The 19,408-nt window shown below is 40.6% G+C and overlaps 1 protein-coding gene across 9 annotated transcripts in view; it reads left to right on the plus strand.

Moving 5' to 3' along the window:
- The window catches only part of MLLT10 (MLLT10 histone lysine methyltransferase DOT1L cofactor), a 225,128-nt gene that overhangs the window by 59,662 nt on the left and 146,058 nt on the right, over window positions 1-19,408 (plus strand). For 6 of the 9 annotated variants that reach the window (XM_073334208.1, XM_073334203.2, XM_073334205.2 and 3 more), the window contains exons 5-6: window positions 186-295; window positions 14,005-14,108. In XM_073334208.1, the coding sequence (XP_073190309.1) occupies window positions 186-295; window positions 14,005-14,108 (214 nt within the window). Of the gene's footprint in view, window positions 1-185; window positions 296-1,852; window positions 1,943-14,004; window positions 14,109-19,408 lie in introns of those variants that run through there. The other 3 variants (XM_073334211.2, XM_073334212.2, XM_073334210.2) reach the window with 2 other exon arrangements.

Here is a 19,408-nt window from a genome sequence, read left to right on the forward strand (position 1 = left end):
ACCTTTGCATGCTATGATATGGTGGTGAATCTTTTTTTTTAAAGTAACTTAAATCTGCAATGTTCTAAATAATTAAAACAGTCCATGGCAAAACATGATGTGAAAGGTTCTCTTTGCTGTAATTGAAATATCCTTTGAGTTTTTAAAAGGCATTAAAAATAAAATGCAATTATAACTTTTTGTAGGTTGGGCTCATGTGGTTTGTGCCCTGTACATTCCCGAGGTGCAGTTTGCAAATGTTTCTACAATGGAACCTATCGTGTTGCAGTCTGTTCCTCATGATCGTTATAATAAGGTATAATTATGTGTGTGTTTATGGCTTATGTCTCTGTATGTGACTTCATTATTTAAAAAAACTGTGATCGTTAGTTTTAAGCGTGTTAAAATATAATTTTAAAGTCAAGCATATAACTGGTACTTTGCATTTTTTTAAAAAGTATAATTTAACTTGAATGTATTGCATTAAACTTTTACAATATGCTTCTTTTTCATACATAAAACAAAGCATTAGTTATTTCTAAAAAATTTCTATTATGTAATTTTTATACAAAATTCCAAGAGTTAATAAAGCATGATTATTAAAATGTTCTTCATTGCAGTACACCACAATGTCTTATTGAAATACTTATAAATTACATGGTATGAATTATCTAGGTATCTCCTTTATTCCAAAATATTCTATTGTTAAAAAAAATTACAGTATTTTTAAATTACCGTTTTCAAAATAGATCCCTGGGGTAATAAGCATTTTGTTAAATTTTAGCTTCAATCTTTTTATTAATTATTGCTATTAACACTTATTTAGATATTGATATGACTATTCATAAACAAGATTATTTTTTGTATGTTAAGAACATAAAGGTTATATTAATCTATTACTACTAGATCCGGCAAACTATTATTGACCTAAGTAATGCCATTAATTTCAGTGGAATCACTTGTATGTGTAAGGACTACTCAAGTAAGTAAGGGTTTATAGGATTGAGCTGTTTTTCTTTTCTAGTCTTACAACACTTAATTGTTTACTCAATGTGTTCATTTGTGAATTTCTCTCATTTTCTACTTGTATCTGTCTACTAACTTCCTACCTCTTTGTAGTTCTTATAGTTTTCCTTTATGTGCTACTGATGAGCCTTTTTTTATTATCCATATATTTGCACGCATCCCTTTTCTATTTTTTTATAGGGCTGTCAAACGATTAAAAAAATTAATTGCGAGATTTAAAAAAAAATCTCAATTCATTGCAGTTTTAATCTCACTGTTAAACACTAATAGAATGGAAGCATGTCCTCTGGAATGGTGGCCGAAGCATGAAGGGGCATACGAATGTTTAACTTATCTGGCACGTAAATACCTTGCAACGCCAGCTACAACAGTGCCATGTAAATGCCTGTTCTCACTTTCAGCTGGCGTAAATAAAAGCGGGCAGCATTATCTCCCATAAATATAAACAAACTTGTTTGTCTTAGCGATTGGCTAAAAAAGGAGGAGGACTGAGTTGACTAGTTGCCTCTAAAGTTTTACATTGTTTTGTTTTTGAGTGCAGTTACCTAACAACAAAAAAATCTACATTTGTAAGTTGCACTTTCATCATAGAGATTGAACTACAGCAGTAGTTCTCAAACTTTCTAGACTACTGTACCCCTTTCAGGAGTCTGTTTGTCTTGCATACCCTAAGTTTCACCTCACTTAAAAACTACTTGCTTATAAAATCAGACATAAAAATACAAAAGTGTCACAGCACACTATTACTGAAATATTGCTTATGTTCTCATTTTGTCTGTGTGAAATTGTAGTTTGTACTGACTTTGCTGGTGGTTTTCATGTAGCCTGTTGTAAAACTAGCCAGATATCTAGATGAGTTGATGTACCTCCTGGAAGACCTCTGCGTACCCCCAGGGGTACACATCCCACTGGTTGAGAAGTACAACACATGTATGAGGTGAATTGAAAAATTCTATTTCTTTTGTTTATCTTTATTACAGCACAAATATTTGTAATAAAATAATAATATAAAGTGAGCACTGTACACTTTGTATTCTGTTGCAATTGAAAATCAGTATATTTGAAAATGTAGAAAACATTCAAAATATTTAAATGGTATTGTATTAACAGTTTTCAGAGTAACAGCCGTGTTAGTCTGTATTCGCAAAAAGAAAAGGAGTACTTGTGGCACCTTAGAGACTAACACATCTATTTGAGCATAAGCTTTTGTGAGCTGTAGCTCATGAAAACTTATGCTCAAATAAATTTGCCACATGTACTCCTTTTTTTGTATTAACAGTGCAATTAAAACTGCGATTAAGCATTAATATTTTTAATCACGTTAATTTGTTTAGAGTTAATCGCTTGAGTTTACTGCAACTAATTGACAGTTCATTTTTTTTTTTAATATACTTTCTATTATGGCTGTTCTAAGGGTCACAGACAGAATTTTCAGGGCTTGGAACAAGAATAGGATTCCCTAGTAATGACAATCTTGCATCATTTCTGGTTTAGATCCTTTAGAGAATTAACTCTCATTTATCTTTCCCCATCTCCACACTGTGTTTCCCTTTTTGTATTTCATATCTTTGCCGTTATTTTTTTTTTCACTCCTTCATATTTTCTGATCCCGCTCTTTTGGCTTTTCCCTGCTTTTTTCACATTCTGCTAATCTCTACTACCTGGTATTTTTGCTGCTTTCACCTACCAGGGCTTCAGAATGGCCCAGGGACACTTAGGGCTTGTCTACACTTAAAACAGCATAGCTGTAGTGCTTCAGTATAAACATTTCCTATGCTGATGGGAGGGATTCTCCCATTGGTGTAGGTAATCCACTTTCCTCAGAGGTGGTAGCTAGGTTGACAAAAGAATTCTTCCATCGACAGAGGGATTTAGGTCATCTTAACTGTGTTGCTCAGGGGTGTGGATTTTTCACACAGTAGCACAGATATGCTGTTGCACCTGTTCAGTCCTGTCTCCCCACTAACTCTGGGCCTGTGAGACATCTGCAGTTACACGGTCCCCCTTGCAATGGCAATGACTTTTTTTTCCCTTTTTCCTGCTGGTCTCTCTTTGCTTGTGAAAAGTTTTCTTCTTTGGGTTTGTTTCAAAGTCGTGTGTGTGTGTGTGTCTGTCACCATTTCCATTTATGTTGATTGAAATTGTGTGGATAAATCTCTGTGCGCTACTTTGAAAATTTACCCTTTAATCTCTCTCATTAATTTTCTCTGCCATTCTCTAGCAGTTTTTGTTTGCTGCTAGCACTAAAATCTTTGCAAACTGCTTGCTTAAACTATTGTATTTACAATCAAACGATATTGTTCCTCCCCACTAATACCACAGTTTACATTTGGTTGGTCTGTAGCTAACTGAAAGTCCTTCACCCACTTGTCAGGCGTGAATGACATGGAAATCCCAGACCAAATACTATCTTTCTCTCTCCTAGTTTTTAGTTTGGTGCTTTTGAAGGTGAGGTTCAAACTGAAACAGGTCTATTTTCATGTTTAGGAATCTACGTAAGATTAGTCTGCTTGTTATTTAATGAAGATATGGTGGAACTTGTTTTATTGGACAGTTTGGACTTAATTTGCAGCGGCCTCCCCCCTCCCCCCCATCAATCGTTTTGAGAATCATTTGAGATGTAACCTTTCTTGGTCTCTCAAATTATTCTTTCTTACTAGTTTGCAGTGTTGAATCTGTGCTGGTCCCAGGATATTAGAGACAAAGTGGGTGAAGTAATTTATTTTATTGGACCAACTTCTGTTGATGAAAGAGACAAGTTTTCAAGCTTATACAGTGCTCTTCTTCAGGTCTGAGAAAGATACTCAGTGTCACAGCTAAATACGTGGTGGAACAGATTGTTTAGCAAAAGTATTTAACATATATTATAAGAGACTATTCAAGGTCAAATGGCTAATTAATATTTCTAGAGTCGTAGGACAAAAAAGGGGGATTAGGGGGGTTACAGATTGTGGTAAAAAGCCATAAATTCAATGTATTTTTTAAGGCTATCTACACTAGGACTTTTGTCACGGGTATGAAAAAAAAACACCCCTCTGACTGACATAAGTTTCACCAACAAAAGTGCAGGTGCGGACAGCACTATGTGGTCTGGAGACGCTCTCCCACCGACATAGCTACCGCTGCTCATTGGGCTCTCTTGCCAGCATAGAGTGGCCACACGGGAGACCTTTCGGCGGTGCAACTGCAGTGGTACAGCTTTGCCACTGTAAGGTCTCTAGTGGAGACATAGTCAAAGTCAGTGATTTTTAGTGTCCAGCAAAGTTATGAATTTCAGCTCCTAGAATTGTCTTTTGAAGGTATTGTGTTGGGTTCCTTTGAGGATGAGGACTGAGAGATAAGATATGGAGTAATTGCTTTGTTATTGGTAGGATCTGGTGGTGCTTTGGGTTGGTGTGTCCTGGTCTGTGCAAGCTCCCCAGAGAGCAGGGCACACCAACTCAAAGTGGCACCAGACCCTGCCATAACAGATGCAAAACCTGCAGACATATCTCCACTGCTACGATAATAAATACTCATTACTTGCTTTTCAAGATCTGTGGGTCCTGAGCATACCTATCACTACATGTGGTATACCTCATCCGGTGTACTTAGATGTCCCATAACAACTATGTGAGTGAAATGAGACAATCGCCCTCCTCTTAATTTAACTTGCACAGAAAAGTGATAAGACAAAAACACCACATCATGTGTGGGTGAACACTTTTCACAAAGCTATCACGGTACATCTGACCTCTGTCCTCATCCTCAAAGGAAACCTGCACAATATCTTCAGAAGGCAGACTAGGGAGCTTAAATTCATATCTTTGCTACACACTAAAAATCATGAATTTAATGAAGACACTGGGTTTATGGTTCAATACAGGGGTGGCCAACCTGAGCCTGAGAAGGAGCCAGAATTTACCAGTATACATTGCCAAAGAGCCACAGTAATATGTCAGGTTTCGGAGGAACAGCCGTGTTAGTCTGTATTCGCAAAAAGAAAAGGAATACTTGTGGCACCTTAGCAGACCCACATCTGCTCCCCGCCTGCTCCCAGCACCTCTCACCTACCAGCAGTCCTGCCAATCAGTGCCTCCCCTTCCCTCCCCATCCGCTGTTTCATGGTGTGCAGGAGGCTGTGGGGTGTGGGGAGGGTGAGGAGCGAGGGCATGACAGGCTCAGGGGAGAGGGCAGGAAGGGGTGGAGTGGGGGCAGAGTCTGTGGCAGAGCCAGGGGTTGAGCAGTGAGCACCCCCCCCCCCCCCCCCCGGCACATTGGAAAGTTGGCGCCTGTAGCTCCAGCCCCAGAGTCAGTGCTTAGACAAGGAGCCGCATATTAACTTCTGAAGAGCCGCATGTGGTTCTGGAGCCACAGGTTGTTGTATTAAACCAGGGGTAGCCAATCTGTAACTCACTAAGCCCCCTTTTTTGTCTTACAAATACAGAGGTGTTAACTGGTCACTTCACCTTGAATGGTCTCTTACAATGTGTTAACTACTTATGCTAAACAATCTGTTCCACTTTATATTTAGTTATGACACTGTAAGTACCTTTCCCAGACCTGAAGAAGAAGCTCTGTGTAAGCGGGAAAGCTTTTGTCTTTCACCAACAGGAGTTGGTCCAATAAAAGATATTTCCTCACCCATCTTGTTTCTCATCCTTGTCAGGGTAGATTTCAGCTATGGTCTTGGGGGGATTTTATGTTAATTTTCTTTTATTAGAGCTGAGACTTCTTACTTTAGCCAACCCTCAGCCTGTGAAATGCACTTGATTACACTGTTTAGTGATGCTTTATTTGATTCAGGTTATTACTCTTAAATACTGCAAAATTTTGTGAGCGTGTAGCTGAGAATAGTGGACTTGTCAGTGGCAGAGGCATAGTTAAATGCCTGCCAGTATCCTTGAGATGAACCCAGGCTGGGAGTGGCTGTTTACCAAGAGGTACCACTGTGCCAGCTCAGAGCAAAGGACCAGCCCAGCAGGCCCCTTCTGGGGGGACCAGGAGGACGCCTGTCATGTGGTCCAGACACTTCATGGTTAAAACTAGGGGTGGAGTGGGGTGTCCTGAATAACCCTGCTGGGGCTGGCTGGAAAGATTGGGGCAGGTCTTCAGCATTGCTGCTGTTTGTGAGAAAAGACAGCTGCCAAATACACTCTCCTATTGTTGCAAAAAAGAAAAAAAAAGTATCCTTGCTTTTAAGGTGAATCTTCCAGTAGTTTTTATAAACTGGCTGCTGTAAACTACTTAGACTGAACTATGATATACAAGCTCCACTAGATGAATATTGCTGCATAGTACCTTTATTGTAATGTGTCCGTTGCAGGAAATATGCTTCTTTCATAAATATAATTTATAACTTTTGTGAAAGACTTCTGTTGTATGTGAATAAACACAACGCAAAGCTGTCGGATTTTAAAGGAAAATTGTCAAAACAAAAAACTTATTTCCATCTGAAAATTATATTTACTGTCATTCTTAGTAGCCCATAAGGTTACTATAAGTGAGAGATTAAAAATATTTTAATGTATTTTTTTAGTCTTTGTTTGACAGTCACTTTTGCAGTTTGTTAATGGTGTACATCTTTTCCAGGCTCTGTAAGAAGGTATTTAACAGCTATATCAAAACTAATACTGAAGAGGCAGTAGACAGGAGTGTGTCCAGAGAAAGTGGGTGGAGGAGGAATATGCCCTGAGTATGTTTGGTGTCTTTCTGCTTGCCCAAAAAGAGTCTTTGAAATATCAACAGGGAGCAGAAACAAAATGTATGTCAACTTATTTTTTAAAGTAGTTAAAACAATTCAGGATGAATTATTTAAAGGGTGCTCGATCAATTTAACAAAACCAGGTTGAGAGACCCTTTCATTTAAAATCTATTTTTATCACACACATGACAGTATACCAGTTAAATCTTGCTTGTAAGTAACCTCTAAAAATTTCCTCCATTTATTTTTCTATTAAAATTTAATACATTTTAACTTCACTCAAATATACTTGTTTGGTTTTTATACTGAACTATGTAGAAGCTTTTAATCCAGACTGTGCCAGTTTGAAGTGCACATGCTCTTTGGGGAATGGGAAAAAGCTGCTTTTTCTGAAACGTAGGTATTGCGAAAAGCCTTTAAAAATAACTGTAGCAATGTTTTGAAAAAATGCAAGGAAAAATGTTCTGGATTGCCAGCCCTTTTTAAAAGGCTGCCTACTTCAAACTGTGTGTTTGCCAGATTGGCACAAGATAATTTAGGCAGAGCCTCTAGGAATTTTACTTTCCTACAGAGTCCTAAGTAGGTTGTGTATATTTAATTAAGTCTAAATAGAAAAATAATAGGAAAGGTACAGATTTATAGTTGTCATGGTATGTTGATATATAGAAGGATGCATGGCATGCAATCCTTACAGCAGTGAGGGTTGCACTGGCAATTTGACAGAAGTCTGAGGATGGCACCTAATTTACATACATATTTACATAGGATTTTTGTTAAATATAAATGCATGCAATTGTTTGTTTATAGACCAGTGCTTTACATAATACAATAATCTTTAACAGAAGACAAAATATATTTGTTGCTAAAGGGGAAGATGCATCAAAGAGGGAAGACTGGAACTCTCTATCTGAAACTATTGGATTGACTTTATCCCTGAGGTGGCCACATCCTTTGTAGAATGCAGATTTAAATCTGTTAGGTTACTCTCATGGCTGATTTGCTCAGATTAATAATAGGAAAAGTCTGCCCACATAGGTACTTCCAACAAGGCCTGCACAGGTAGTAGCCCTCTCATGCAAGTGGATATTTGTTACTCTTTGGACCCTTTACAGACTGGATCATTTCAAATCAGTTAATTTTATCTCAACTTTGATAATCTAATTTCCTCAAATTCAGCTGAAAATGTGAAAAACTTTTAACCTTTTATTTATCCCTTTTGGAAACTTCTGCTGTGTTGATCAGATAAATCTGGAGCTTCTTGATCTACTCAGTAGTAGGGGCAGCTGTCATACTTATATTTATTTGAGTGTTTTCTGGGAAACTGAAAAGTTTGAGCTTTTGCTGAAGCTTAGAGATCTGTGAGCAAAGGACTCTTACTCCCTTGATAGCTGTGAGCAGTTAGATGCAGAATGGTCCTTTTTCCAGTTTGGTGCTGCCAAAAGCTTTGGATTTGTTTTGATTATTTAGCACACACAGGCGGGGCTACTGTCACAGTTTAGGATTAGCTGCACCTTTGAGCCCTCTAAATCTGAGTGCAACTTCCTCGGTTGTTAGGCCTGTTGCCTTCACCTGTCCTGGGGTGGAATCTTGTGATTCTCCTACTCTATGGACTAGTTCCTGGGCTACTGTAGTAGCCTATGTACAGACCAGGATTCCACAGCAGTTTAAATTGGATTTGAATGCTTCAAGTCTTCCCTGGAGGAGTTGTGACTGGTGTGTGTGTGTGTGTGTACAGTCACCAAAATGTTATTTTCAAAACTAATTTTTGTTTAATCTCAACAGTAAGAACAAAACATAACAGAAGCGAAAGGGGTTTTATCACAGCAAATAGTCTATAGGCATATCTGTTTTATGTAAAGTAGGTAGGCCTACTTATCCAGATAATCCTTATTCTGGGAAATAGGATTCAGTCTGCTTGCCCACAGGCCCTCTCTCTCTCCCCCTGTACTTCAGAGGTAAACCTTTTTATCAGTCCCTAAATTCTTTGTAAAAAGAAAAGGAGTACTTGTGGCACCTTAGAGACTAACCAATTTATTAGAGCATAAGCTTTCGTGAGCTACAGCTCACTTCCTCAGATGCATATCGTGGAAACTGCAGCAGGCTAAATTCTTTGTTTCACTGTATGTCTTGAGCCTGTTCAAACCAGTTTATGTAACCCACCAGAGGGGTTGTGGGTTGTCTTCAAAGCAGTTGGTTCTTGGCATTGTCCTTTAAGTGTCAGTAAATGGTGATCACAGAAGTGTTTTTCTGCTTTCCTGCTTATGTGCTAGAATTAATCCCTGGTAATACTATAGTGACAACACAATAATAGGCAGATGGAATATCTAACATTAACACAGGTGGCTCACATGTCCTTCACATCTACTTTCTTTTTCTAGAGCAATATTAAGGGAGCACAGAATGAGGACCATAATTTGAATAGCTCGGAGATGGAAAAATGCTCATTAACACTAAGTCAGGCGTTCCCAAACATTTTGCCAGCATGACCCATTTAATTAATTATTTTCTCCCAGGACCCCAGACAGCATGGAGAATGTCACTTTGAAGAGCAAAATGGCATCCTCTGTACAACATGACCTCACTCATACCATACCAGCGAGATCATGCTGCACGGAAGACAGCATTTTGTAGAGTAAAATGGTGTCCTCTGCCCTTCATGACCTCATATGCACTATATGTGTAAGGTCACACCACACAGAGGATGCTGTTTTGATCTACAAAACGGCATTCTCTGCACTACATGACTACTACTACTATGTATTTTGCATGGAAGTTCATGCTGTGCGGAGGATGACGTTTTGTAGAGCAAAATGGCGTCCTCCATGCATCATGATCTTGTACATGCAAGGTTACGCTGTCCAGAGAAAAATGGCATCCTCTGCACAATAGGGATTGCCCCGACCCCGTCTGCTGCTATTGTGACCCTGTTTGGGGTTGCAACCCACAGTTTGGGAACCCCTGCAACTGTGGTGTTCAGTCATAATGGATAAGTCTGTTGGCTGAATATTTCTCCTAAACTGGTCAGTATTAAGGTAGTTAAAAGCATTGAAATTTCAAATTGTCCTTATTACACTTCAGTGTTAAGACCTATTGGTTAATAGTGATAGGTCATACTATAGTTTTAAGGTGGTGTTTCATGCTAACAGTTTAGTTTTAAAAGGCTTGACAACTGTAAGGATTAGAAACTTTATTTAAAATGAAGGATTACATGCTGCAGAAACTGAGAAATGATCAGAGCTCATGAGGAATAACTTTCTTGCATGCATGGGTGCTATGTGTGGTGCATATCATAACTATGATCTGTGCAGTCCTCAAAAGAAAATGTTTTGAAGCTAATTTTTGTTAACAGGTTTTATTTCTCCCGCCAAATTTGGAAACTTTTCCAAAGAGATATTAAAAATCTCTTCCAGCAGATAAGCAAACACCGTAATGCAAAGTGTTTAATTGGCAAAATCCTGTAGCGAAAAAGTCCTCTGATATTTCTGTTTTGCTCCAAGCATAGCATCCTTGTTTAACTGGGAGCTTTGTCCCATTTGATCAGTTTGTTTATTACCATCTGCTATCTCACTGGAGGCCCAGGATGGAGGAGAGTTTAAGAGCTCTTCTCCTCCATCTGTACTTAGGAATGACTGATGCTCTTCTGGATGTTGGTGGAGGAGTACATAGGTTGCTACAATTCAGGCATCTAAAATCTTAATTGGGGTCAGGGAGAGGTTGAACTAATATATGGACTGTTTGAACTGACTTTGCAAAATCCCGGGCTACTACCACATGAAAGGGAACTTTCATCTTTTGTGTCCAGTCTATAGCACCAAGAGACAGACCAGAGTACTGGGGAAGTTTGACTTGAGAGTTGACTTTTAGCTCTTGAAGCGAAGGGAAAGTGTGGTGTGTTTGGCCGCCTTACACCAAACTCAGAGTACTCAGAGTTTTTATGGCTAGTGTAGGAAGAGTTGAATTATGCTGAACTTGCTATAAATTGTAGCTAATCTATGGCACTGTTTTGTAAACCTGTTTATAATGCAGTTCATCAGTCATTTATCATGTTATAAATAGTTTGGCCATTTAGTTTGGCCATTAGTTTAAACAGTGCTTAGGTACAATTTTTAAATGCAGTTCCTGTCCTGAATAGACAGGACCTACATCCATACTGAATAAATGTTTGTATCATTTCTTTTACTGGGATTTATTTAAGGAAAAACAACTAGAATAATGCTTAGAAAAATTCTGGGCAGTAAAGTAATACCGTAGTAGCTGGATCTTGTGTCTTACGGATTTTGCTAGAACTTAAGTTTTCTGTTAATGGAAATGTTCAAACAAAACAAAGGATTTACTGCCGAAGTACACTTCAAAAGCAAGAAAACTTGTTAGATGGTGACCTTGTTTTTTCTTAATACATAAGTATTGAAGGTCATGTGATACTCATTGGGAGTTGGAACAGCTAGTGATCTCAGGTACTATGTGAACTGTAATCTTGATGCACTTGGTGAGTGAGATAAGGAATTAGTAAAATCATTTTCGGATCTGAGGCCCCTCAGCTAGTTCTTGTCTATACTTGAATTGAAGGTGTAATGTTAGCTAATTATGTTTTTTAAAAGTCTAGTGGAGACCAAACACATGGCCTTGTCTACACTTGATTCTGTAAAACATTTTAATTTGCATGTTACCTAATATATGCTAATAGCACACCTTAAATTATAGTCCAGACAAGACGATAAAAAGCCATTCTATCCTTAACTCAGAATTTGATTGATTTCTTTGTCTTTATCTACTGTATTTTGTTTTAGTTTGTATATTTTTTCTTTTTTATGTTCACCTCTTTTTATACACTTTTTTCTTAAATTGTATCTCCATTATATTTGCCCCTGTATTTTCCATTCATTCTCTTTTGATCTACTCAAATGTAGTCATACATAAGCATTAGTGTGATTTCCTTCTTTCCTTCAATGTAAAGAGAAGACAGAGTTTAAACAAAGGAGATGTTGAAAAACAGCAGAAGCAAACAAAAGTTGCTTCCCATCCTTTTTCTGCTGGGGGAAGAGGGAGTGCAGAAGGGGCAGTTTGTGTGGGCCCACATTTGAGAGTGCCCCAAAACCAAGTGACGATGCGATTCAGCATGCAGGGTCGTAGTGCCACTTGGGTTTGGCCTGACCTGGCCTTCCCTGTGTCACAGAGGAGGGGCAGCCAGACGAAACCTGAGTGATGCTGCAGCCCTGTGCACCAGGACACAATGCCACTCACTGAAATTTGGCTTGGCGTGCCTCTGTCAAAATGGTCTTGTACAGCCCTGTGTGCATGTGGGAATTTTGTTTTTAAGGCCATCTTTTGTTTTTGGTCTGTCCAAATCAGAGGATGCTTCCATGAAGGATTTCTAGTTGAAATCATTTTCATTTTGTTTATGCAACAGGTAGGGCCCTACCAAATTCACAATCCATTTTGGTTCATTTCAGATTCATAGGATTTTAAAAATCGTAAATTTCATGATTTCAGCTATTTAAATATGAAAGTTCACAGTGTTGTAATTGTAGGGGTACTTACTTACCCAAAAAGGAGTTGTGGTGGTGTGGGGGGTCGCAAGGTTATTGTAGGGGGGTTTGCAGTACTCCTACCCTTACTTCTGCGCTGCTGCTGCTGGTGGTGCTACTCCTGGGCAGCTGGAGAGTTGCAGTTACTGGCCAGGAGTCCAGTTCTGAAGGCAGAGCCACCATCAGTAATAGTCGGAAGTAAAGATGGCCTGGTATGGTATTGTCACCCTTACTTCTGTGCTACTGCCTGAAGAGCTGGGCCCTCAGTCAGCAGCTGCCGCTCTCTTACAGTGCAGAAGTAAGGGGTGACAATACTGAAACCCCCTAAAATAACTGTGCGACACCCCCCCCCCAACAATTCCATTTTGGTCAGGACTCGCAATTTCAGAAATGCTGTTCTCCCCTGGGAAATCGGTATAATAGAGGCTGAAAGCACACAAAAGTACAGATTTCACAGGGGGAGACGAGATTTCGCAGTCCGTGAGGCAGTTTTCATGGCTGTGAATTTGGTAGGGCTCTAGCAGTAGGTTGCAACTATATTTAAAACATAGAACAGCAGAATCTCTCTTAATTTACACTTCAGTAATCAGCACACCCCAATATTTGAATTATAAAAAAACAGTTGTTTCACATACTTCTCACGAAAGCTTTAATTAGGAGAAGCTATAGTGAAGTCCACTATAATTAAGCCTTCATTATTTTAGAAAATACATTGTAGCATGTGTACTAATATAGTTAGTATTTATAATTACAATTACAAACACACTTGTCAAATGAAATATATTTTGATGGATTATTTTTGTTCTTTTTGATTATTCACTTAGTTGATAATTTGGAAAATTAAATAAATTGCTATAGGTCTCTCTAATTACTGTGCATTTGGTGAGATTCTCTAATGACATTTTTAGAAATCTGACAATCTGCTATAAATCTAACTTGTTCCTTGGCTTTTGAAATGAGTTTAGGATCCTGAATTAAACTCAATTTAAACAAGGTTCCAGCTAGACTAGTTTCTAACCAGGTGGTTATAAGGCTGTGCTGTTTTAGACTCATATTTAAATAAAAACTGTGTTGAATAGCATTACTAAACTTGGTTAAAGGCCTCTGAACCTCAAGTAGGCTTGGAGACATATTATGAGACTTCTGAAAATCTGTTTCCACCTATTTGTATGTAAATATGCATTACATAAAATTATTAAGTTTAACTTTAAATAGGAAGCGCCTCTGGACATAAACTAGGCTGTCTTACTTGTTTATACAGTATCTAGCATAATTAGACATTGATCCTGATTGGAATTTCTAAGTGATACCACAATACTGCTACTAATAACTGTACTTATAAGCAAACATATGAGAGTAATTCAGTGATTTGAAGGAATGAACACGGGGTTGGGGAGTTAGGAAAACTTTGAGTTCTAATCACGTTACCATTGGCTGTTTGACCATTAGACAAGTTGTTTAAGTTCTCTGCCTCAGTATTCCCCATCTTTAAAATTGGAATAATACCGAATTAGGATAACGTAGAGGTAGTGTGTAGATTTAGTTAATTTAATGTTTGTACAGCACTTAGAAAAGGTAAAGTGCTATGCAAATCCTAAACAGTGTATGTAGCAATCTGCTTTAAAAAATTGTGATTAAACTGTGTAAAGGAGTCCTCAAGTAAGCTTGACTACAAGATTGAGAAAATCAATTTGTCCTTGTAGCACATCATATAAAATGCCTCCTGTGAATAACACAAAAATAATTTGGGTACTTAGTATGATATGTGAATACTTTTTTTTTCTTGAATAGACATGCTATATTTGTGATGAACAAGGCAGAGAAAGCAAAGCAGCAACCGGTGCGTGCATGACATGTAACAAACATGGATGTCGACAAGCTTTTCATGTAACATGGTAAGTGTATATTATTATGTAATCTGCCAGAAATCCTTTAAAACAAAACAAAACTGGAGAGCACAGTACCAAAATGAACAAACAGTTTATTCCTGGTATTTTTGAGGCACCTAATACTGTGGCATCTTAGTGAGAGGCCAGGCTTAATGCAGGATTTTTTTCTCATTGGAATGAGTGCCATTTTTAATGGATAAATATGGCAAATTTTATAGGGCAACATTACATGCCATAAACACATTTTAGTGGCCAGTGTCAACCAGTGTTTTCTAAGATGCTAGAAATAATGCAGTGCATCGATCTTTTTCGAACGATGGTCCTTATGTGTATTCCACTGTGGGTGTGCACATGCGCTCAACGAGAAGATCCTTGTTATCAGTGTCCATTAGTTTGTACCTGTATCCCTCTTTGCTTCTCATTCTCTGAACTGAGGGCATGAGGGGTGGTGGAGACTGACCACTTCTTCAGTTCCTTTCTGCTGCCTGGGGTCTGAGATGGAACCTCTTCAGTGTCTACAGAAGTTGCTAGCTTCTTCTGCTTTGAACTGTAAATATTTGTAAATAGTTTTTAGATAATGTTTTTGTAGTTAATTAGTGTAATTATTAATAGCTAGAAAAGTTTTGATTCCCCCTCCTCTGCTCTGAGTACCAGCTTCTCTCATGGTGAGAGGGGCCCCTTTCATCCTCTTCCACTTACAAAGAGACTGATCACAGATGATTCCTTAATAGGGTGGCGAGCCCATCTGGATGAACATGTAACACATAATATATGGACTCCCCAAGAATCCCAATTGCACATAAATCTTCTGGAGTTACTATTCATTCAAACTCTGCAGGTCCAAATCATGCCGGAGAACCTTGCAACAGTGTTCTACATCGACGAACAGGATCTTCCCCTCAGCAGGCACTTCTCCAGGGACCACGAATGGGAACTACATGATTTGGTGGTTCTGAACATTTTGACAGTGGAGATCCCCCTCTTGTAATCTCTTTGCATTTTAGGAGAACAAACAGTGCCCAATCTACTGTTCTGGATGGCTCAAGGTCAGGGCTCCAAAGGAGATGAGTTTCTAGTTCTATGGTTAGGACAAATAACATGCCTTCCCACCCATTCCATTCTGACCTTGGGTCCTGAGAAAGATCAAGCAAGGAGGAGTGTTGGTGATCCTGATTGCTTTCAGGTGGCCCAGACATTTGTTTCCCAATATTCCCCAGATGTCAGCATGTCCATGCATCTGTATCCAACTGTTCCTGGCCCTATTACCCTAGTACAAATGCAAGATCAAGCATCCCAATCTGGCATCCCTCCACCTAACAGCCTGTCATATGAACAAGCGAGGAACCTAGAAAGACATGCTTAGAAGTGGTTCAATCCATCCTGTACAACAGTAGGAAGGAGTCCACAAGAAAGTGCAACATGTTCTGTCATCTGCCACCACTGAGAACAGCCTAGCTCCATCCTCTTTGGAACCCCCCTTCAGGTAGTTGAAGACTGCTATCAAATCCCCACATACTCGTCTCTTCTTCAGACTAAATAACCCCAGTTCCCTCAGCCTCTCTTGTAAGTCATGTGCCTCAGCCCCTTAATCATTTTCATTGCCTTCCGCTGGACTCTCTCCAGTTTGTCCCCATCCCTTCTGTAGCGTGGGGACCAAAACTGGTTGCAATACTCCAGGTGTGGCCTCACCAGTGCCGAATAGAGGGGAATGATCACGTCCCTCAATCTGCTGGCGATGCTCCTACTAATACAGCCCAATATGCCGTTGGCCTTCTTGGCAGCGAGGGCACACTGCTGGCTCATATCCAGCTTCTCATCCACTATAATCCCCATGTCCTTTTCTGCAGAACTGCTGCTTAGCCAGTTGGTCCCCAGCCTGTAGTGCATGGGATTCTTCCATTCAAAGTGCAGGACTCTGCACTTGTTGAAACTCAGCAGATTTCTTTTGGCCCAATCCTCCAATTTGTCTAGGTCACTCTGGACCCTATCCCTACCCTCCATTGTATCTGCCTCTCCCCCCAGTTTAGTGTCATCTGTGAACTTGCTGAGGGTGCAATTAATCCCATCATCCAGATCATTGATAAAGATGTTGAACAAAACTGGCCCCAGGACCGACCCCTGGGGCACTCTGCTTCATACTGACTGCCAACTAGACATGGAGCCGTTGATCACTACCCATTGAGCCCGACAATCTAGCCAGTTTTCTATCCCCCTTATAGTCCATTCATCCAATCCATACTTCTTTAACTTGCTGGCAAGAATACTGTGGGAGACTGTATCAAAAGCTTTGCTAAAGTCAAGATATATCACATCCACCGCTTTCCCCATAACCACAGAGCCAGTTATCGCATCATAGAAGGCAATCAGCTTGGTCAGGCATGACTTGCCCTTGGTGAATCCATGTTGACTGTTCCTGATCACCTTCCTCTCCTCGAAGTGCTTTCAAATGGATTCCATGAGGACCTGCTCCATGATTTTGCCGGGGACTGAAGTGAGACTGACCGGTCTGTAGTTTCCCGGGTTCTCTTTTTTCCCTTCTTAAAATATGGGCACTATATTTGCCTTTTTCCAATCATCCAGGACCTCCCCCGATCGCCAAGAATTTTCAAAGATAATGGCCATTGGATCTGGACCCATGGACTTGTGCACATTCAGCTTTTCGAAATAGTCCTTAACCTGTTCATCACTGAGGGCTGCTTACCTCCTCCCCATACTGTGTTTCCCAGTGCAGCAGTCTGGGAGCGGCCCTTGTCTGTGAAGACAGAGGCAAAAAAAAACATTGAGTACTTCAACTTTTTCCACATCACTTGTCACTATGCTGCCTCCTCCATTCGGTAAGGGTGCCACACTTTCCCTGACCACCTTGTTGCTAACATACCTGTAGAAACCCTTCTTGTTACCAGTCTTGTCCCAAAGACTATTCAAATGGATTTCAGGTTGCATCCTGCTCTGTTACAAGCTGACAGAGACCTCTTACCCCCGCAAGGGGTCAGAGCCCTCTTGACTAGAGCACAGGCTGCATCACTAGCCTCACTCCAAGAGGTTGTTCTGGAAATCTGTAAAGCGGCACAATGTGTGATTCTGTTCAGACTTTCATGAGACATCATGCCCTGAGCATTATGCAGGCATCTACTGCTGACTCATCCTTTGGCAGAGGTGGTACAGCAGGGGTCCTTGCACCCTCCTTCTCAATTTCAAGGAAAAGGCTGTATTTCAAGGAATCCCTGTTGAGGTTACAGGGACAAACCATCCCGATGAGTCGAAAGAATAGTAAATATGGCAGGCGACCAACTTGGCTTAATGGTGAAATCCTAGCGGATCTTAAACATAAAAAAGAAGCTTACAAGAAGTGGAAGGTTGGACATATGACCAGGGAAGAGTATAAAAATATTGCTCGGGCATGTAGGAATGTTATCAGGAGGGCCAAATCGCACCTGGAGCTGCAGCTAGCCAGAGATGTCAAGAGTAACAAGAAGGGTTTCTTCAGGTATGTTGGCAACAAGAAGAAAGCCAAGGAATGTGTGGGCCCCTTACTGAATGAGGGAGGCAACCTAGTGACAGAGGATGTGGAAAAAGCTAATGTACTCAATGCTTTTTTTGCCTCTGTTTTCACTAACAAGGTCAGCTCCCAGACTGCTGCGCTGGGCATCACAAAATGCGGAAGAGATGGCCAGCCCTCTGTGGAGATAGAGGCGGTTAGGGACTATTTAGAAAAGCTGGACGTGCACAAGTCCATGGGGCCGGACGAGTTGCATCCGAGAGTGCTGAAGGAATTGGCGGCTGTGATTGCAGAGCCACTGGCCATTATCTTTGAAAACTCGTGGCGAACCGGGGAAGTCCCGGATGACTGGAAAAAGGCTAATGTAGTGCCAATCTTTAAAAAAGGGAAGAAGGAAGATCCTGGGAACTACAGGCCAGTCAGCCTCACCTCAGTCCCTGGAAAAATCATGGAGCAGGTCCTCAAAGAATCAATCCTGAAGCACTTGCATGAGAGGAAAGTGATCAGGAACAGCCAGCATGGATTCACCAAGGGAAGGTCATGCCTGACTAATCTAATCGCCTTTTATGATGAGATTACTGGTTCTGTGGATGAAGGGAAAGCAGTGGATGTATTGTTTCTTGACTTTAGCAAAGCTTTTGACACGGTCTCCCATAGTATTCTTGTCAGCAAGTTAAGGAAGTATGGGCTGGATGAATGCACCATAAGGTGGGTAGAAAGCTGGCTAAATTGTCGGGCTCAACGGGTAGTGATCAATGGCTCCATGTCTAGTTGGCAGCCGGTATCAAGTGGAGTGCCCCAGGGGTCGGTCCTGGGGCCGGTTTTATTCAATATCTTCATAAATGATCTGGAGGATGGTGCGGATTGCACTCTCAGCAAATTTGCGGATGATACTAAACTGGGAGGAGTGGTAGATACGCTGGAGGGGAGGGATAGGCTACAGAAGGACCTAGACCAATTGGAAGATTGGGCCAAAAGGAATCTGATGAGGTTCAATAAGGATAAGTGCAGGGTCCTGCACTTAGGACGGAAGAACCCAATGCACAGCTACAGACTAGGGACCGAATGGCTAGGCAGCAGTTCTGCAGAAAAGGACCTAGGGGTGACAGTGGACGAGAAGCTGGATATGAGTCAGCAGTGTGCCCTTGTTGCCAAGAAGGCCAATGGCATTTTGGGATGTATAAGTAGGGGCATAGCGAGCAGATCGAGGGACGTGATCGTTCCCCTCTATTCGACATTGGTGAGGCCTCATCTGGAGTACTGTGTCCAGTTTTGGGCCCCACACTTCAAGAAGGATGTGGATAAATTGGAGAGAGTCCAGCGAAGGGCAACAAAAATGATTAGGGGACTGGAACACATGAGTTATGAGGAGAGGCTGAGGGAGCTGGGATTGTTTAGCCTGCAGAAGAGAAGAATGAGGGGGGATTTGATAGCTGCTTTCAACTACCTGAAAGGGGGTTCCAAAGAGGATGGCTCTAGACTGTTCTCAATGGTAGCAGATGACAGAACGAGGAGTAATGGTCTCAAGTTGCAGTGGGGGAGGTTTAGATTGGATATTAGGAAAAACTTTTTCACTAAGAGGGTGGTGAAACACTGGAATGCGTTACCTAGGGAGGTGGTAGAATCTCCTTCCTTAGAGGTTTTTAAGGTCAGGCTTGACAAAGCCCTGGCTGGGATGATTTAACTGGGAATTGGTCCTGCTTTGAGCAGGGGGTTGGACTAGATGACCTTCTGGGGTCCCTTCCAACCCTGATATTCTATGATTCTATTCTATGATTCAATGAATATGGCTTGTGAATCACTGCCA

The sequence above is a fragment of the Lepidochelys kempii genome, chromosome 2 (genome assembly GCF_965140285.1).
Source record: "Lepidochelys kempii isolate rLepKem1 chromosome 2, rLepKem1.hap1, whole genome shotgun sequence".
NCBI classification, from domain to species: Eukaryota; Metazoa; Chordata; order Testudines; family Cheloniidae; genus Lepidochelys; species Lepidochelys kempii.